Source organism: Perca flavescens, chromosome 23 (genome assembly GCF_004354835.1).
Source record: "Perca flavescens isolate YP-PL-M2 chromosome 23, PFLA_1.0, whole genome shotgun sequence".
Classification (NCBI taxonomy): domain Eukaryota; kingdom Metazoa; phylum Chordata; class Actinopteri; order Perciformes; family Percidae; genus Perca; species Perca flavescens.
The window spans coordinates 7,074,516-7,096,039 of record NC_041353.1 but is presented as its reverse complement, the minus strand read 5'-3'; the positions used below and the strand labels follow the sequence as shown (position 1 = coordinate 7,096,039).

The 21,524-nt window shown below is 40.5% G+C and overlaps 1 protein-coding gene across 2 annotated transcripts; it reads left to right on the top strand.

Annotated features, from left to right (window-relative positions):
- The first annotated feature begins 1,022 nt into the window (after positions 1 to 1,022).
- Positions 1,023 to 19,631, top strand: igf1 (insulin-like growth factor 1). 2 transcript variants are annotated; one of them, XM_028570299.1, is made up of 5 exons: positions 1,023 to 1,293; positions 2,664 to 2,823; positions 14,356 to 14,612; positions 15,302 to 15,337; positions 16,027 to 16,177. In XM_028570299.1, exons 1-5 carry the CDS (start codon positions 1,246 to 1,248, stop codon positions 16,084 to 16,086), a joined length of 561 nt encoding a protein of 186 aa, XP_028426100.1. In that variant the 5' UTR covers positions 1,023 to 1,245; the 3' UTR covers positions 16,087 to 16,177. The 2 variants fall into 2 exon arrangements, with proteins under 2 accessions (XP_028426100.1, XP_028426101.1); XM_028570300.1 differs by lacking the exon at positions 15,302 to 15,337 and having other exon boundaries at positions 16,027 to 19,631.
- The last annotated feature ends 1,893 nt before the right edge of the window (positions 19,632 to 21,524 follow it).

Below are 21,524 nucleotides of genomic sequence, written 5' to 3'. Positions count from 1 at the left end.
CTAACTGTTGCGTGTCTTTAGCCTCGGCCCCCTTTGGATCCGACCCTGCTTGTGATGCACTTAAACACACTGACCGAGCATGCTAGGATACGTGCTGGTGTCCTGTTTTATGATTGGGTCACAGCACTGATCTCATGTTCAGTGCTTGGATCAGTGTTGATATGCCGTTCCTGCTGGAAACAAGTCTCTTTAAGCCCTGGCCTCGTGTGAAGCTGTGGTCTGTCATTGCAGGGGCTTTGCCCCAATTACGAGGAAAATGTCCTTTCCCTCGTAAATGCAATTTCTTTTTGTTTTTCCACACTTTTTTTCACATCAGTCACTCAGTTCTTGAACACATCAAATGTCATCTGATCTTATTTGCCGACAAGGCTGCATGTATCGACTCCATTTCAACACAGAAACCACAGCATTAACTTATTTCTGAAAAGAAATTACAGAAACAGTGCAGAAAAGGAATAAATCCTGCACATAAGCACAAAGTTCAGAGAGAACAGGACTTCAGATTAAGCTCTTCTGTTTATCTCAGGTTATAAATTTGCTCTGTATTGCAATATAATTTCTTTTCATAATCACTCCAATTCACATGTATTTAGCTTTTTTATTTTGTTCTTATTGGACATTCAAGTTAGTAGTACATTTGTGACTAAGTGGAAAAGGGTTTTTAATGATTTATTTTTGAGTTAATCAAATCAGACTTTGGATATAAGTGCTGTTGAATTACTGCAGTGCCAAATTATGCACAACAACCAGCAGTCATATCAAACCTCCAGCTAGTCTTTAACTGCTCCTTCATGAGCATTCAGCGCACAGAACCGTGTGCTTTGTGAGTGTGAGCTGCTGCTGGTGGGGCAGCACCGCTTTCTCTATCTTGATCTGAACTACTAACCAAGTCTTAGAGAGATCAAAATCCAATCCCGTTCTGAGAAAAAAAAAAAGAGAAATGACGTTATTTGAATATGTGCCCAAAATCCTTAATGAATAACTTAGGACGAGTAGGAGGCAAATGCTGCCCCAGCTGTTTCCTGTTGAAAATGTCTGTGTAATGTAGATAAATGTGAGGGATTTTCTCTCTAAATCCGTCTCCTGTTCGCTAAATCTCACTTCTCCAAAACGAGCCTGCGCAATGGAACAAAGTCGGAATATTGAGATGTGACATTGCCCGCATCTCATCCTCTTTCTCCCCGTTTTTAATGACTTCAAACAAGTTCATTTTCGCCGGGCTTTGTCTTGCGGAGACCCGTGGGGATGTCTAGCGCTCTTTCCTTTCAGTGGCATTTATGTGATGTCTTTAAGGTAACTTACCTGCTTTCCTTTGACACTATATATTTATCACCTTGCTCAATATTTGCACAGAGCATCCTTACCTATAGTTTCAACTCAAACAAGTTTGATTATTTTACTGCTTTTTAAGTGCATGACAAATGTGGATTTATTCTTATTTTTATCCTTTTTATTCATTTAGAGAGCAACTGTTCTGCATGTCTTGATGATATTTCCTTTTTCAACAGTTAGCAAGAGATTGTCCACCTTCTGCTTTAAATGACTTTTCTTTTTTCTTTTTTTTTTTTTTTTGTCTTTTGGAAATTTTGACATGAATCGTGCATGAGTTCCACTGCTCGGATGAATGGGTTTTCATCCTCAGGGCTTCTGTGCGCCATGCGCTCTTTTTCACCAGAAAGTCCTAATGCAGCTCTGCAACTTTCAAAGTATTTACTGCTGAGTCTGCATTATTAAGTGCTAAATATCTAACCTGAGGCTGCGGGGTAAAGAGAGAGAGCTTAACGTGAAATAATGAAGGGCGTCGGGGCCGTGCGGTTGGGGTTGTGATGTAGATGGATAGTGTCCTGTGTTTATTCTTTTTATTATGTATATTTGGCCCACTCAGCTTCCTCGGCTGGGTTTGGCGGGAGAGCCGTTTTCCATCTCACAGTTTGGATCAGAAAGATCCCTGGCGCTTTTTGAATCTCCTATTCTGCTTTTTGAATTTTGAAGCACTTTTGGTGTAGTTCTATGCCTAACTGCGCTGACAGCTGGTTTTTGGCACAGGGAAAATGATGACGCCTCATTACCATTTGGTGATTAATGATCTGTGTTATTTATTTAATTGATTAATATGGATTGTTATTAACTTACGAGGACATGTAGGCTATAAGGGCTGAGTAGCGAGTAGATAAGGAGAAAAGTGTGTTTTCAATTTGGACGCGCATGCTCGGCTGCGCGCAGGCGCTCGGGAGCATCAGAGCTGGTCAGCCTCCTGTTTGACAGTTTAACTCTGGCACCAAGTGGTAGTTTAGATTTAATAAATTTTCCTCCACATATCCAAACTCCTGTAAAGTTACCATCTGTGGCAACGGTCACTTTTATTTCATTTTCTTTTAGCAGTGCGAGAGCCTGGAAGTTAGGGAAACAAGCCTTCAGCTCACTGGGTTCAATCTTATGTGGGAAAATGTTTAGTGTTGCCATCACTGATGTGTCATTGAGCAAGGCACTTAGCCACCAACTGTCACAGCAGATTTGCTCAGTGGCCAGTAGCCTATATGAAAGCAGTGACTTTAAAAGTGTGGCTTCCCCTGCTTAAATGTAATGAAAATCTCTCTCTGATGATGCTCTGGCTTTAACAGAAGTGGACATGTTAAAACTCTCCCTCTCTCCCTATGCTGCAGAGTGCGATGTGCTGTATCTCCTGTAGCCACACCCTCTCACTACTGCTGTGCGTCCTCACCCTGACTCCGACGGCAACAGGGGCGGGCCCAGAGACCCTGTGCGGGGCGGAGCTGGTCGACACGCTGCAGTTTGTGTGTGGAGAGAGAGGCTTTTATTTCAGTAAGTGCACCTTTTTATTTATTCATAATGGTTGGCTGTATCTGTCCCAGAGCTCTCCACCTCCAGCGAGCTCATAAATAAAAAAGCAGCCAGTTTGACATCTTGTCTCAACTTTCTTTTCCCTGCATTATTGTTCCCTTTCTTCCTTCATTCATTCCTCTTCCACGGTTACATCTTCTCTTTAAGTTCACATTCATCCCCTGCACATTTGTTTTAATGCTCCACTGTCATTGATGGACAGGAGCCCAGATTTTGAACAAGCAAACTTAATCTAAATGTGGAATAATGATCATTACCTATACTCTCTCGTGGTGGCGAATCCCAGTTTTGCTCATGGGTAAAGGGCATTAAGTGGAATTTGGCTGACTATCTCTGAGAAAGAGGAGGGGTAGAATCTAAATGTTACTGTGGAGTTTTTTTCTTTTTTCCACCAGAGAAGGGAAAGCGACCCAAAGAAAACCCTCCACCAACAATCCAGGATTTAAATCTCAGATCTTTCCATTAAGGGTACAACCCAGACCAGAACAGCACAGGATATATGAAGCAACCTAGGTTAGGTGCAATGTTCCACCAGCTGCCAGGGTTTCTCAGGACATATATCCTGATCTTTCTGTCAGAGACAAGCAGCGTGACTGTACGTTAGCAGTATCGCCAACAAAACACAACAGAGCCAAGGTTTTTAACCTCATTATTCACATTTCTTTGGCTGACATCCACCAATTAAGCCAATTTGCACAGAATGTCCTGGAGGAGCATCACATCTCCCCAAATGTCATGTTAAAATGGCTAATTGATTCTCCCTGTGACTCCTGTGCCGCTTTGACATAATAATCCATTATTAATGGTTTGGTTCGGTCCCAAAGTTATGAAAGATTTTCCACATGTGGTAGACTTTGTCAGCTGCCAATTTCAAAAAGAAAAGAAGATATAAGATTTCTGTGGGAAATCAGCAGCATCTATAGTGTTCTCTTTTCCAGTAATTGATTGCTTTCGCCTCAACCTGAACCTGGAGTGGTTTGTAGATACACCTTCTTGAGAACTTGGTGACTGATGGAAGATTAGGGGCCAGGAGGGGGCCAGTCTTTAAATCCCAGCCTCAGTACAGCAGGGGAATAATGTAGAAGTGGCCAGTGTATAGTAAAGCAAATCTAATGCCATTACAAGACAAAAATAGTACATTTTATTGGTAAAATATTAACAAAGTAGTCTACAGCCATGCTAGCAGCTCTGTGAGACTGTATACTGTATTTGCACAAAACTGTGCTTTGAGCTATATTCCAACTTGCAATGTCATTAGTTTTGCAGGTAATTTGGTCATAATCCAAAGTATTAGACAAACTTTAAAATGTTAACCTGATGATGGCGCTATAGGAAAATTGAAGGGATCACCAAAGTTATTACCATTCATCCTTAAAGAGACAATTTTCATGTAAATCCATCTAGTAGTTAAGACATTCCACACAGAACCTCATGGTGGTGCCAGAGAAAAAGTCGTAAGGATTTATCCTCTGGGGACCATGAAGGTCTGTACAACATTTCATCCGGTATAATCCGCTGGATATATAGCCATTTTGAAGCCCACTCTGCAGTTCATTCAGGGGTTTGATGGCCTATATCCTCTGCTGCCCATTTAGTTGGAAAAAGCACATGCCTGCATGTGGTGCTCTTGATTCTTGGACATGTTCGTGTGATTGGCGTCTCAGTCCGATCCTTTCCTGAACAGCCCATTTACTTCACTCCGTGACCCCCTGTTTCTAACAGGAAATGTTTGCTGGTGTTGGAAGCAACAAAGAGCCCCTGCAAAGATTTTGGGGAATTTGAACTACCTTTCTATACGTCAGCATTTCACCTCTTTGATTCTTCTGAAAAGCTCAAATGGCAGTTTTTGCATGAGTTAAGACCTTTTTCTTCCCCACAACCAAATCAGTGACCTGATTTTTTTTATTGTTGAGGTTGCCTGTGTTTGTTTTACCTGCTTTGCAGCCTTTAGCACCTGCTCATGGTACCAACAAAGCATCCTTTTACGAGACAGCTGAAGATGCCCTCCGACATTGTTCTCTTAAAGCTAATGTGATGTGATGGCTCTGCTTTGCCTCAGAGGAGGTTGAATGGGCAGAGAAGCCTCCCAGAGCTCTGACCATCCAACACTATCGCCAGACAAGAACATTTATACTGGATAATTTAATCCAGTGCAATTCAATCCAGTGCTATATCCAATGCCAACGTTTGAAAAAATGTGTGTGCATTACAACATATAGTATGGTTAATGGCAACAAAAGACTGTGGCTGTAGTAAATAAATAAATTAACTGTTGCTGTGATGGGACACAAACTTTGGTTTCCTGCATGCCAGCCAGACATGCTACATCTGGATCCACCACCCCAACCTCCATGCTACATGTGCCTACATAGAGAGGGCACATACTTCCTGTATTGGCACTACAGATTGACATTGGATGTGCAGCAAATTGTTGTCTAATTGTTGTGTATTTTCCTAGTTATATTGGGCTGCACCAACAGACCTCTCAGGTCCGTTGCATGCATGCTCCCTTCTTGTCCATGCACAGCCCAGTATGGCTAAGAATTATTGGATGATTTGTGGCATGCGATTTATGTCCAATGTCAACTGTTAGTACCAATGAAGAAAGTAGTGTTTCCTATATGTAGCTAGATGGAAAGTGATGGTGTGGAAGTTAGGACCGGGAATGGGGGTGTTACTAAAGTTCATGTTCAGTCACACCCTAAAACTCAGTCTAACCCTTAACCCTAACCCTTATCCTACTAATCCTAATTCTTTAATTATTGTTATTGCCATGCATGGACATTGCAGAAATACTTTAAGAAAAGTGGCATAGACCATTCCAAAATGTCATTGAACGCCATCCAAAGTTTTTTTGCAGAATCACCCAATATCAGCCTTCTGTCTGGCAGTCGTGTTACCATGCACCTTGCTGCTGCTCCCCACCATCCCACTGCCACATTCCTCTACTCCTGCCTGCAGCTTTTCCAAGACCAGTCAACATCATTCTCTGCATTGGGGCCCCTTGTACGTGTTTGCCAGAGAGTTTGTTGGAGAGTCACCAAGCTGCTGCAAAGCTGCAAGTCTTGTTCGTCCAGATGCTGCTGGCAGCACCCTCATGCTGTGGTCACAAGAGGTCATGACAGCCTTCTCAACTGCCAGTTTTCTGCCAGTTAAGACTTTTTGGTCTTTGGATTCCCTCTGCTGCAGCACTTCTCTGGTGTAAATGACCATGTTCTCTTCGTTTAGGCTGAGAGATCGTGGACTAAAGAGGACTTTTTAGTAAATCATGCATCACATTTTGCATCTACATGATGCAAGTATCAAATCTTTTACACCAACAAGACATGCCATTCTCTTCTTAGATGGTGATTGCAATTACATTTTGGTCTTAGTTTGGTCTTAGTTTGAAGGTTTGCAAAATGGTCCCAATGCAGCTGTAGGTTAATGCTGATGAAATGCTCGAGATTTTGAAAAGGTATGAGGGTGTCCAGAGATTGGATGATGTGATTATGTGTCAAAATGTACAGCTTTGTAAATGTTTCTCACAGGCTAAAGAAGTGCAGCACTGCTGTCCATGTTTATCTCATGAGAGATGTGAGATGTGAGAGAAGTGTTAAACGGAGGCCAATGTAACTCATGAATCCTCATGCAGGATACACTTTTTAAACAGGAACAGACCTTTTTGTGGTATGGGGGAATGCATTCGTCTTTCCCGCATTACCTTACACTGTGCAGTCACTGAACTGCACACTATCCATCTATCAATGCCACATTTTCCTGTGTTGAAAAAGAGGTATATTTCACAAACACTCCATCCTTTTTCTGAAAAGGCTCGAGGTTTGAGCAGCAGGGTGCTGTTCCTTGGAAAATATGCTGCTCCCTGTCTTCCTCTGTTTCTCTCGCTCTCTCATATTCTCTCTGTCATTCCTTTTTCTCCTCTCTTTTGGTCGCCACATGTACCAGTGGCTGTTTGCGTAGAAATATCTGGAGAATCCATTTGGGTTCTGTCGTCTGTGGGACCCGGCTGCTTAACAGCTCGGCCAAATCAGGCGTGCTCCTTTCCTTGAACTCTTCCCTTTCAGTCTGGTCGTGTTGAACTTGGCAGCCCTCTGATTGATAATGTGTCCAGAGACAGTGTTGCAACGATAGTGGGCTTTCTGTGCTAAAAGTGCCTTTGCCAATCCACCTTACGCATGTCACTAGTAAAATAGCACACTTGCATTTTAAGACTACACGTTTCCTACCCTGATAGAAATGCTAAATACAAGTTGGTGGAAATTCTTCTTTTTTTTAGGTAATGAAACTGCGGTCTATGAAACAGAAAAAAAACCACAACCGTAGTCAGTTTTTCCAATTATTAACCTGACCTAGAAATCCTCAGTTGTCTTTGTAATGCTTTAGCAGGCAGGACCGTGGGGTGATTTCATTGCGATGTTCATTCCATGAATCAGATCTGTAATGGGAGTTTTTTGGCTAAAGTGTGAGTGCTAAGTGGCTCCCAGTCCTAAGTCACTTCATATTTTATCAGTTCATGCTAAAATATTCAAATTTTTTTCTACAGTGAGCATGAGATATTTAATCTTGCTGTTGATTTCTGTGAAAAGAATGATGCACAAACTCTCTTGAATTACGACGAGATGGAATAATCCATCATTTTGGGCCAAGAGCTAATTGTTGGTACACAAAGTTCAGCCAAATACGAAACTTGTTTTTGTGTGTGTGTGTGTGTGTGTGTGTGTGTGTGTGTGTGTGTGTGTGTGTTTTGGCTTGTACTGATGGCATGTGAGTTGAAGGTGGAAAGGAGAGGGGAATTGCTTTTAGCAGCCATTGATGAGACTTCCCCTTCAGTGTTAGTCCCTGTCAATTTTATTCAAAGCCACTGGAGCTGGAGAGGTAGAATGTGCAAAAGCACGTCACATGCATGCATGCACACATGCACACACTCAAACACACACATACTTAGCTAGGCCTTGTCCCTCAGCAGCAGGGGATTATGTGGATTACAGGATGATCAGGACACCCTCTCCCCTCCCTCCCTCCCTCCCTAGTTTTACACTGGACCTGAACACACAGCGGAAGGCACTGAGATCTGAAGAAAGACCTCCTGTGTCCTCTCCATCACTGAGAAAAGGTGTCGTTTTCCCATTAAGACCTGAACTAAAAATCTCTGACCCTTCTGTAAATTACTGCTCGGCGGAACAAAGAGGCATCTCATGAAAAGGACAGGCAGGCGTCCTCCAGATTTCGATCTGTACATACACATAGCTGAAGTTGAGACACAAGGGATATGAGGACACTCTGGGACTAAACAGAACATTACATTTGAAACTCTTCATCCGTTTAATCCAATCACATAATGTAGGACCTCTACAAAGAAAAACGAGGATATATCTAGTTGCATTACTGCAGAGATCACCAAGGTTCATAGTTCTTATCCTGGAGCTTTTTGACATTCTTTCTTCTTCACCTTAGGTAGTCTCATAAATCACCTTTTTTATTTTGCATTCCATTTTTAAATGAAGCAAAGAATACTCCACACTATTGATCACTTGTACTCACTTTATTACCAACATTTCATTAAAAATAGATACGGCGACAAAGGGCAACACTGTCTAACCCCCTTGATAATAACAAATCTTATTATTGATACCTATGGCCACCAAATAATCCAGGATCACTGGGATCCTTTGATTAACCTCGGACCTTGATTTTACTTTCATCAGGTACATGTGAGCGAGAGTGTGCAGGGTTTTTTGGTTCCTTCACAATCTGAAACTTTTGATCCTACACACTTTTCAATACAACTCAAAATTGTTAACTATTTGCATTCCCACTGTACACAAGAAAAGGACGAGCCTCACTTAAAAATGTGAGCATTCTTATCATTTCAAATTTGTGTTGCTAACAGTGTTGGGAGTAACGCGTTACAATTAACGTAAAAAAAAGTAATGTATTCCTTTTTGCTGTAACGCAGTAATATAACGCATTACTAATTAAATTTCGGTAATATTATTACCCGTTACAATCTCAGTAACGCGAGTTACCAGTAACAGATGCAACTTAGCTTGACGGACATGTTGCATCCATAGACAGTATTTGTTGCATCAACAACATGCATAACAGTTGCATCTCAGTAAGCTAGCAAGAGTACACAAGGTACACAACCGACAACTTCCGTGTAGGCTACTTCAAAATAAAAGCACTTCTTGTGACGGTTCGTAGTAAAACTAAATTACTGTTAAACAAATAAGGTTGTGTACCTTTTCACATATCAGCTGTAAATCAAGTACTGTAAATCATGTAAATAGTGAGTTTTAATCACACTATAATTGACAGTTTCCTTTAGACTGTTTTAAACTAAACATGAATTTCTTATTCAAGTGCTTTAATCAAACATTTTACAACAATGCCGTAGTCTACTTCAATACAACTGTAAGGTACTTTTAATTGAGTATTTTCATTTTCTCCTACTTGCCTATTGTACATTTTACTTATCTATTTTTTATAGCTTTAGTTACTTTGCATATTCATATTAATTATACAAAATATTATGAATAATCTGTGATGTATTAAAGTGGATAAAGATGAGACTTTATTGATCCAGTGGTGAAATTCACAAGCTAGCTGCCAAGTCAAACTTCTGCTGTTATTTTGGTGAAAGTAACTCAAAAGTAATGCAAAAGCAGTGTAACGCATTACAATTCAGAGACAGTAATATTGTAATATAACTAATTACTCTCAAATGACAGTAACTAGTAATCTATAATGTATTACATTTTGGAAGTAACTTGCCCAACACTGGTTGCTAATGTTTCTATCGCCAAGAAAAATAGATACCGTGACTGTTTCTAACATTCGTTATTTATAATCTCACTTGAGAAATTATTTCACATATCTTTGCCCAATTTATTAAATGGCTATCAAAGTCAGAACTCCATACATTTGTTATCACTTTATAATCTCTTAGTTTCAAAATTAGCCTAAAAATTAGCCCATGGATCTTTTTTGTATAAGTCAATGATTTCTAAATGATGTCTTAGAATAAATCCATTTTGATCACTTAAATCTAGTGGCCGGGCCTTTGGCTAAGATTCTAGTGGCGCAGTAATGTGAGGAACACTTCACTCATGCCATAAACTCTTTGTGGTACCAGTGATAAAGAGGTAGTTTCCAGTACTTTAGCAGCTCTTATAGTCCCTGCCCAGCCGTAAACTGCTTGACACTTTGTAGGAAGAGCAGTGCACAGGCTCCAAGAATCCACTGGTTTTTATTGACCATGACCAAGCTGTAAAACTCAGATGCTTTCTGTGCCACTCTGGAATGGGGGAATCCAGCCATCTCTCTCCAGTGCCGCTCCTTGGAGGAATGAACACTATGTGAGCTGAGGCTGTCAAACACCAAACGATGTTAGATGGAGCAGTGCGGTGGCATCAGAAGAAATACTTAGTCAAATTTGACAGATCGAAGACAGTTGGTGCTACTGCATAGTTTTCGGTTAAAAAGAATGCTTGCACTCCAAAGGAATACTTTTTGTAGTATCAAACACGTTAAAGGTGGTCCTAGAAAGTTCGTAGCCGGCTCATTCGTGGCGGACGACGGCTGTAGTCAGCTTGGATTCATGACAGATACAATTTATTCCAAAAGCGACTGTTATGGAAAACAGAAAATAAATGTGCCAGAAGATATCAAAACATCCATAGGAACTCCTCAAACCACTGCTGCAGCATAAGGCCGTTCAAACATGCAGCCCCCCTCATTCATTTCAATGAGACCTCTGTGAGAGCTCCGGCAAAGAAAACGCAATGTCGTCCAGCAAAAATGTAAGTCAGTACGACATCATCCGGCATGGTGCTGCATTGGTCAGTCAAATACATGTACATGCATACATATAACGTGAATGTCATCGGGGGAGAGGGTAGAATGATTGTCAACATAAAAACTCTCCAACGTTGTAAAATCCTTTCTTGTAGTAGTAAAAAAACACTAAAAAGTGTTTTGGCATCTGACAAGCTTTCAATTTCATGGATGTTTTACTCCAACTAGCATTTCTCAAGTGTATTTCGTCGTCTCACCGGTATCCAAAGCAACACGCCCCTACAATGCAGGCCTGCGAGTACTCTACCGATTTGTCATCGCACTGGACTGGACACGCCTCGGTCTTCAAGTTATGTCACATTATGCTACTTCTGGCGGTGCTTCGCAACATTGAAAATGTACTGTAATTTAACTGTGTTGCGGAGAAACTGTAAGTGTTTGAAAGATATTGAACATACATATCAAGATGGGAGAAGTGGATTATGCTGAAGGAGAGCTTTGAGAAGTTTTAACACATTGACGTGCAAAGAAGAAAGCTATGAACCTTTTCAAACTACATGTTAATCCTGTATGTGATACTGAAAATTTGGCATATTCCTTTAAATTAACTTTCTCTAGTTGGGCTTCTATAGCCGTTAACTTCTTAATGTAAATGTGCAGAAAGTATTTTGCCATGAAACCCTCCTTTATCAACGTGGGTGATCTCTGCATCCTCCATCCAGACTCCATTTCAAACCGCAGAAGGCCGTGAGGCGAGAAGCACTGGCACAAAAGGCTGTTTACCCTTATTTAACAACAGTCACAGCAAACAACTCTTTAGTTATGAGGATTACAGCAGCTATCCATGGAATTGAAGCATTTAAAACCTTTAAAAGCTTTTAGACCTGATTATGATGCATGTTTTTTCTCAAACCTGCCCGAGCTGATTATCCTATGTTACAACTGGTGCCAGCTGATTTTTCTCTCCCTTCCAGCTGTTTGTGCAGCAGGGTTGCAAGCTATTTTCAGAATAATAGCGGATGTTAATTTGTAAGGCTTTATTGGGAGGGATTGAAAAACAGGCCAGGCAACGAGGCATGGCCCCTCTTTTGGCTTTCAGCAGCCATTATATAATCGCCAGCCAGGACTCAACGTCACATTTCTCTCTCTCTCTAAATTTCTTGACATCAGGTGTTAAAATAACTGCCAAGGCTGGTCCCACTGATATGCCTCACAGGGAGGGAATAGCAGATCTTCAAGGGTCTTCAACGTTTTTTAAGCCAAGGACCCCTTAACTGAAAGAGAGACGGAGCAGGGACCCCCTACTACATAGGCTATATTGTAGAAATTAAGTTGCATATTAAACTGGGCCTACAATAACACGTAGGGCGGCCTTCACCTTTTTTCTTGCATAGAATACTAAGCCTAATAATTGTTGGCATGATTTTATAAATCATGTTTTAATGTTAAACATACATGTGGAATATTGAATCCTTAACTGTATCTGTGGATGGATATCTTAGTGACTACCTTACCTAAGCTATAGGCCAGTAAGCATATCATCAGTGGGGATTTATATTTGCTAATAATACGTTTGATTCATGTTAAGACAATAATTTGGAGGCCCCCCTGCATTGACTCTGAGGACCCCCCTAAGGGTCCCGGACTCCTTGTTGAAGATCCCTGGTTTAGATTACTGAAAGGACTGAAAAGAATGAATTGCAAAAGGTGTAGCTGTCAATGCATTTGGAATTAATAAAAATGTCAAAAGCTAAATTATGTTTTTTGTCATCTACATATTTAATTTAACACATCCCTTTTGGCCATTTGAGATCTGGGTGAATTCTGTTCTACTGTTCCCTAAATAATGCAGGTGCATAGTTTATTTTTAGCATCATTCTACCTGATGTGCAACATGAAAGCCTCCCAATTGACTGTTTCTGAATGAAAGCTGCTCTCTGTCCAGAACACATTGTCAGGACAAGGCAGACAGAGAGCAGAAGTTAATGCACTTTGTCAGCACTGGCAGGCTTCTGAGCCAAGAGCTATTAACTCTGAGAGGGAAAGGCATTTCCTCCTTGTAAATGCCATATTAAATTATTATTATTTTATTTGGTAACAGGGAAAAGCCCATCAGGGCTATGTCGCTCAAGGTGAGCAGGGAATTGTTAATGGAGAGTCTGCGTTTTTCTAAGGCCACCAAAAGAGGGTGGGTTGAGGGGGTAAGGGAGTTGAAAAAGGAAGTGACTATTGGCGTCTTGGTAACTTGATGTAGCCACTGAGTTAACAAGCTGAGTATCACACTTTAAATAATGTTTTACCCATTTCTTTCAGTGATAATAAGACTATAACACAATTTCCACCTCTACTGGCCTTGTACTCACGGTCATTTCTTGGGTGCATCATGCCACCGTCTTCAGCATCCATGTTTTACCAGAGAGACTGCAGGGTGCTCAGGCTTCTGCCAAATGAAAATGTGAATGAACAATGGTACATTGCCAACGGGGGTGTGGCCTCAAAGCCCTCCTTGCTGTTTCTGCAGGTTGATCAGGCCCAGAGGGCTTGTGGTTTCGCCTCACTGGATGAGCCTCTGTGTAAAAGATACCTGGGCCAAAATGGCTGAGCGTGATATTCTCAACGTTTGGGTGACTGCGGCCCCATTTTTACAGGGAAGCAGCTGCCAAAAAGAGTCTATAGTGTGTAATGTGATACACTGTACATTATACACGGAAGAAATCCATGTCAATAAGGCTGTTCATGTATCAGAGGAATTAGACCCATGACCTGGCCATTATCATTGCTTTATTACAACCATCGTGGCTGGCCTCTAGTCGCAATTAGTTTGATTAATTCTGTTAAAAGATATAAAGCAGAGTAAGATAATGGTTGAAATCTGTCAAGCTTTCTGTTGTCGCACAGCACGTGCAACTTACAATAATAAAAGCAGATTTACCCAACCCCGGTCATATTTTATGTTTTGGATATGTGACCTTGTATTCATTGCTGCAGTAATACCGATCATCTTGGTTTAGGGTTAGGGCTGAGGGAACATAGACAATGTAACATAAGACTATTTCATTCTAATAAAAAACTATTTAGCTGCTTAGCTTAAGGACAAGCAAGACAGAGGTTAGATTTATGGTTTCTTGTACGTATTTTCAAACTGTAGGTTTCACTTTTCATGTTACAGAGAAAAGAATAATCTAAAAGGCTATCTGAGATCACAAATTTGGCTGGCATGGTTGAAGTATAAACGTTCCCTCATCCAATTGGCATGATAGAGCAGCTATAGCTTTAACCTACACTCCTATTTAGTGTCCAATACACCGTGGGGATATACTACACAGTGGATTTGGTCATGAATGGGGTTTTTCTTTTATTTACGTAACTTGTAACCCCACAAAATAATGTAGTATAAAATGCTGCTGGCCTTGGAAGTAATGCTGGCAATTTTTCTTCTATACGCAGTAAGCTAGATAGCCGGACATGCTAACATGAGAGCCGATAAACACATTGTTTAATTCATTCCTTACACTTTTGCTCTTGTATTTTTGGTTTTGGAAAGACTTGGAAGAAGAAGACTATAGAATTTTAAAAGCAGTTTGTTTGAACAATGAAAAAACAGCACAGAAGGTATTTGTAACCCAGAGATTCAGCAGAAATGACCAGCTATGTCGTTGCCAAAACTAACTTACTCCTGCCGTTCCTCTCAAACAGGTAAACCAACAGGCTATGGCCCCAATGCACGGCGGTCACGTGGCATTGTGGACGAGTGCTGCTTCCAAAGCTGTGAGCTGCGGCGCCTGGAGATGTACTGTGCACCTGCCAAGACTAGCAAGGCTGCTCGCTCTGTGCGTGCACAGCGCCACACAGATATGCCGAGAGCACCTAAGGTTAGTACCGCAGGGCACAAAGTGGACAAGGGCACAGAGCGTAGGACAGCACAGCAGCCAGACAAGACAAAAAACAAGAAGGTGAGCACAGCACCAAACAAATACACTCAAAAAAAAGATTTACTCATCAGGAAATGTGTAAGAAAAAATAGAATCAAATTGTTTTGGTAGCTTCTGTCAAAGCATGCGCAAATAATATCCTGAGATTTTAAAGAAATTGTTGCTTTTTGTCTTGTTGCCGAGAGTTATATGAGAAGATTGATACAACACACGCATATGTGCTCATTCAGTATGAAATTACAGCAAGCAGGTGGTATCTTAGCTTAGCATAAAGAAAGGGGAATCAGTTAGCATAGCTCTGCTCACAGATAGCACAGGCAAGAAATAGTATTGCACATAATCCTCCGTTGAACTACAAATTGTCATTTTACATTCAGTTTTGCATATGGATTAAACAAACATGATAAATTGTTATCTTTGGACAGAGCCAGCCTAGCCAAAGCTCACTAATTAATGAAACTTAAAAAAGCTGGTCACTTTCTGATAGACCAAGGCAAACAGCTTCCCCGTGTTTACAGTCTTTGTGCTAAGCTAAGCTAACTAGCTGATGGCTGTAGTTACATGCCAGCAAACATACATCAGGGTGGGCTTAAACTTCTCATCTAATAAAAGTTATTTACTGTTACTTTAAGGGGTCAGTATATTCAAGTTTGCTAGCATCTTACTGTATAGCAAGACAAAATAATTCAAGTGGCTTAATTTTCCCACAGAGACCTTTACCTGGACATAGTCATTCATCCTTCAAGGTATGCATGCCAATGGATACTTTTTTATTTAATTCTATTGGTATTTTTCATTCATCTAGTCATTTGAACTTCTATTAACCCTCAACTCTGAAATTCAGAGTTTCAAGTGCTTCAAAAGCAGTGCAACCTTTATTTTGCAATGAGAGAGATTAATTTAAACAAGCTTTGTTCTGAAATCTTAATCTCTTGGCCAAAAGCGTGAGGTCTAAATGCAGACTCTGTTTCATCCTCGAGTTGCCAACCTGCGGGAGAGTGTGATCCTTTTAAGATTCGACCGTGAACTTTTTACCCTTCTCTCAAAAAAGAAAACCATTAGCAGCAAGAGAAGGAACTAAGTGTTTTTTGTGGTAGACCCAGTGGCACTCCTGCTCCCCAGGCATCTCCACTCTACTACTGTACATTATGTGCTGACATCTCGCCATAAAGAGACTGACACATGCAAGGTCCGGAGATGAAGCAAGCAGATCACGTTTAGTGTATCTCCTCGTGCCGTGGCTTCCACATCACTCATCTGTTCATTAGTCTGACTTTAGTAGAGTTATTATTAACTCTGTGACAAAGTTTTATTTTTATCATCCAAGGATCGCAGATGCAGATTTCAGACCCAAATCTGTCCCAAAGCTTGTTCACTTTATCCTGTCTACGGTGTCTCTGCTACAGGTCTAAAATGTTCTTCTCTTTTTTTGCAGGAAGTTCATCAGAAAAACTCAAGTCGAGGCAACACTGGGGGCAGAAATTACCGAATGTAGGGAAAGAAGGAATGGACAAATGCCCAGCGACTTGGGAAGAGAGAAGGGAGTGGCCTTACCTGGTACCCCTGTGGAATGGTTCACTGTAAAACAAAACAAAAAGAATGCTAACAAAGGTCCGAAAAGCTCTTAAAAATGATTGAAACCTGAGAGCTAAGTGGTGTTTAAGGGTTTGATGAGGGATCTTGTGATTATTTTATACACTGCACCATTCCATATCGGGAAGAATTCTTTGTTAATGCAATGTAACAGACTAGTTTAGCTGCTGAGACACAAACAAGAGCTTATTTTACCTCCCTGTGTGAGCTGCAGCATCCCCTGGTTCCAGGAGAGGTGGGAACGGATCTGTGCTTCAGCCAATCTGTGAGCGACAGGCTATGTTTGAGAATGAGTGGTCCATCCTGTCCCGTGAACTTTGCGGAGGTAAATCCTTTCAGTCTGAGAGAGTGGATTCATTCACTAAGTTAGACAGGATACTTTGTCACCGGTCAAATATAACCGTTTCTACCCCAGCTAAAATCTGATTATCTTACCTAGTTTGTTTTTAAGCACTATGCATTACTGCGGATATTTTTAATAGGTAAAAACAAGGTTTTGCTTCAAAGGACAAAGACCAGGTGGTTCATTATCAGACTTTCAATATTGTTATAGTTATTTTACTTTGAGCCCAAATCCCTACTTCTCGTTGACTCCTGAAGGCAGAGATTGTCTGTCTAAGTGGAGTCCCTTGAAGGTTTGTGTCCAATCCAAATCCCTCCTAAGCGTCGGAAAGTGTTGAGAACCTGAGGACTGACTTCTACAACAACAGATCAAGCACCATTAGAGGGAATTTTTAAGGAAGGTGGGAAGTATAAAACCAAGATTGTCCCTGTTTTACAAAAAAACAGAAACTAATTAATCAGAAGCTAAATTGAATTAAGGTCTTTTGGCCAGTCAGTGCACAGTGCTTGTTTGGTTGCAAGAAATGGGTCATTCAGTGGATTCAAAGTGCATTTGGCATACGTCAGTGGAATAAGTCAAATAGCAACAATCAGGCAAAATATTGGTTGTGGTCAAATCAGATTTTTGTCAACAATCCAGGAACCGGTGATCAACATTTGCGTCTGAGTGGAGGCCTTTGTTCAAGGTTGTGAAAGTTTAGTTAAGTCATGAAAGTTTAGTTACAGCAAGTCAACAAGCGCTCTAAAAAGAGATTTTTTTCTTCTTCTGTTCTCTTAAAGAACTAACAATATGTTCCCAAATCTGTCAACACTTAAATTTGAAACAAGAGAAGGAGAGACTCTAAGAATAGCCACGTAGATGGGAAGTTAAAACCATTGATCGATCTCGGCCTGTTATATTTTGGTCTTTTAGGGAGGCCAAGAACTTTGCTACTTCAGTTGTCGCTTGGACCGCGTTATCTGCCATCATGGCGAGAGTACAACAAAAATCCACAGCATCTGTTGCAAAGTCCACTGGAGAAACATGCAGATGAAATGATTTGGTAAATATTGCAAACCAAAATGACAAGTCTTCCTGGAGATATGCGATGCAACACACATATAACTACAAAAACACACATACAAAACAACCAGTGTAAATGAGAGTTGTGTAACTGTGAGTAAGGTTCAAACACACACACACACACACTCACTCTCTTTTCATGAAAAGCCGGTTCTGAGAAGTCCTTGCATGAGGGCTGACAGTCACGGCTGTTTGTTCAAGCCTCCATGCGGATTTACAGTAATTGTATTGCACAAACCACCCAAGATGTCTCATCTCTGCCTCCTCTATCTGTGTATAATCAAACAGTACTCCCATTTATGTTAACCTATGCATACCTATCATTCATTGTACATGATGGTTTCATATAACAAAACTGTATTAAGAATCCTATCCACTGTATAATGGTGCTATTTTGTAGTTTGTTACTTGCAAGAGATGGCTGATACAGACAGATGGCAGGGCTTACATTGGAGGTCTTCCCTTTTGCACAGCCTTGTGGCCACCATTTTAATAGTGTTTTTATTTGTAAGCTGTTTCAATAAGGTAGTAGTGTAAGCGAGTAAATGTATCTGTGTGAAATCTGTGAATGCATGGAGATAAAAAAAGAAGAAAATATGTTGTGGTCCCAAGAAGGCAAAATGCTATTTTTTCTACTGTTTTTCAATTATTTTCTCAATATAGATCCCTTATGCCAAATAACTTGACAAAAGTACTGTGAACTGTGGTTCTTCCAATTGTATTAAGATTGTTAAAAGTCATGGTGTGCTTTTGTCTATCCTGAGATGTGTGTGTGTACATGCACCTCGCTGGAAGCCAAGGTATTGATTATTAAAAACACTTAACGCAAGACTATGTAACTTTTGCTGAACAGCGGCCACTGTGGCTACAAGTGGTAATTACAGGATAATGGCATATAACATTTGCCTTCATTTCCCAAGATTACCGTGAGTCAGACATTATTTTTTCATCTGTGACACACTGAAATGTAGTGTAACAGGAGCACAAGTAGACAACAACCATAAAATCAGCATATTTACTCATTAATGTCACACAGTGTCTAGCTTAAAGGAATAGTTTGACATTTTGGGAAATTCACTTTCTTGAGACAAGATTTTAGAAGTGCTAGTTGGCAAGATAGCCAAGTAAGCAGTTTCCCCATTTCCATTAGTTACAATAGGCTAAGCCAACTGGCTTCTGGCTCTAGCTTGATATTTAGCCTACAGATATGAGCGTGTTATCAATATTCTCATCTAAGTCTGGGCAAGAATGCAAATAAGCGTATTTCCCTAAATGTCAAACTTTTACTTTAAGTTTGCTAATGTTAGCTAACATTAGCCTGCATAAGCTACTGGTCATACCAGACCAATTAAGGCTATAGTGGCAAAATTGAATTGCCACTATGCTGAATTGAGCAACGGTGTGTTTTGTTGCTTATGAATTAATTTGTTAGAGGAAGAATGTGTTATTCCCTCAGAATGTTTCAAAGTCTCACTTTAGGAATAAGCCAGGAGTTTAATTTATTTTGACCAAAACATTTGTTAGAAGCTCTCTTAATTCAAACTTATTTTCACCGATTAATTTAAAAGTGTGTTTTTATCTGTATGATAATAATGATCAACATATGCAGCCTACTTTGGTGTCTATTCCTTACAAATTATATTACCAGTCGGCCTGGCGGCTGAAATAAAAAATAAGGTGGTTGTAGAACAACTCCGGTTCCCCTAGATTTTCAGATATACAGTACAAACCAAAGACATCAATTCACACACTGTATCTGGTAACCGCTTATAATGTAATGCATAGTGAAGTGAGACAGACAAAAGTCCCTTTCTGTGTATCTGTTTTTTAAGAAAGCTGCAGCAACCAACTTTAAATCATGTTGACTATGAATCATTCAAACACTGTCACTTGTGTGAAATATAAATCTAACTCTGTGAGGTGTTTAATGAGAAAATTTCCTGAGAAGTTTGATTACAGCGCTGTTATTCATGGTGCTCGATTGCCTTCTGTAGAAAAAAAAATACTGACAAATTGTTCACCATTCCTGCTGAATAAACCACTTGTCAACATCACAGAAATGGCTGGAGAGTTTTTCTTCATGCAGCATACACATACAATACCGTTTTTGCTAATTTGCTACAAAGAAAAAACTTAAATAACACATGACCCTTTGCTATGACACTGGAAATTAAGCTCAGTTTTTTTTCCATTTCTCTTCATCATCTTTGAGATGATTCAACACCTTGATTGGGGTCCACCTGTGGTGAATTCAACGGATTGGACATGATTGGTAAAGTTTATATAAAGGTCTCACAGCTGACGTGCAGAGCTTTAGAGACAGGATTTTGTCAAGGCACAGATCTACACAAATTCATACATTGAAGATAAAGAGCACAGTGGGGGCCGTAATTCTTATATGGAAGAAGTTTGGAAAAACCAGGTCTCTTCCTAGAGCTGGCTGCCCGGCCAAACTGAGCAATCGGGGGAGATGGGCCTCATTAAGAGAGGTGTTTTAAGAACCCGATGGTCACTGGCCAGACGGTAGCCTCTCCTCAGTTAAAGACTTGTGAAAGCCTCCTTGGAGTTTGCAAAAAAATGCAGTGCAAAACTTTTGCGTCATACCCAGAAAGACTCAAGGCTCTAATCACTGGCTAAAGTGCTTCAACAAAGTACTGGATCTGAATACTGTCAGTGTCAGTTTTTTTTTCTTCTTTTTAATAAATTTGCAAATTTCCAAAATCCTTTCGCTTTGTCATTATGGGGTGTTAACTGTAGAGTGATAGAGAATGAATATAAATGATTGAAGCATAAGGCTGCAACATAACAAAAAGTGAAGGGGTTGAATACTTTCTGAATGCACTGTACACTCTAAAACCTGTGGGGAAACATCATCCTTAAAAGACTCCTCTATTGTGCAACCTCACACTGGTTAACTCTATTCAGCTTTCATGAGGAACCCTGTGGATTCTGACACATAAACACCAGATAATTGCAATGCAGAGGTTTGTCTCTCTTGAGCATATACAAATATTTTAAGCCATTTTGGCTATAGATGAAGCCGTAACTCAAGCTGAAGCTTTGTGCATTGTGCAGTATTAAACTGAGTGGGTGCTGAATGACAAAGTGATACTTCCTAAGAGGTGGCGATGTCTGCCAAAGCAAACACACCTGGGCGTGGTGCTCCCTGAGGCCATGGTTGCATGTTCAGCTCTTTGGAGGATGCTCGCATTGACAGCATCAAGTTCTAACTTACTCACTGTCAGCACTTTTTTAAAACTGATGTATGTGGCACAATAATCAAATAATGATAAATTGGCTCTCTGGCCGGTGCACAGCAGACGGTGGAGATCAAAATGTGGAGCAGCAGGGAGGTTGGCAAGGTCCAGGTCATCCTGGCCATCCTGGATGTTATTTCATCCATCTCCATGACTAATACAGAATCAATTATCTCTTCCTAATGGTCCAATGGCAGGCTGCAAGCTTGCAAGATTTAGAGTTCAAATAAATCAGGGAGAAATTGTGTGCAGAGAGGTCTGGGCAGTGGCGGGTAACCAAGGCATCACAAATAAGCCAATTATCAAAGTGAATATGGATGTACAGTATCATCCAGTTGTAATAATCATAAAACACAAATGTCAGGATGTCTTAGAAATGCTCTGTTTATCCTCTTATATGTACTAATTCTGGATTACATGGTGACTCAAGGAGTGCAACACAAAACTGTTTGAATAACCTCAAGGACTAGGATGGTTCTGGAAAGAACACAATCCGTTTCCCATTGATCTGCGTGCACTTGGGATCCAGTGCATCTAAGGACACAGATTTTGGACTGAGCCCTGAAACACAATCTCTCCACACTCTTCAGCCCCTCATTTTAAGCACACAATTGTCTTTTGAATGACCTTGTGGTCTGTTTTACCTACACTCACAAATTGTACTACTTATTCTACTGA

Excerpts from the sequence above, each read along its gene's own strand:
- igf1 (XM_028570299.1), top strand. The coding sequence starts at position 1,246 with ATGTCTAGCGCTCTTTCCTTTCAGTGGCATTTATGTGATGTCTTTAAG. Across the intron at positions 2,824-14,355 it reads AGAGAGAGGCTTTTATTTCA|GTAAACCAACAGGCTATGGC; the intron begins GTAAGTGCACCT and ends CCTCTCAAACAG. Across the intron at positions 15,338-16,026 it reads ATAGTCATTCATCCTTCAAG|GAAGTTCATCAGAAAAACTC; the intron begins GTATGCATGCCA and ends CTTTTTTTGCAG.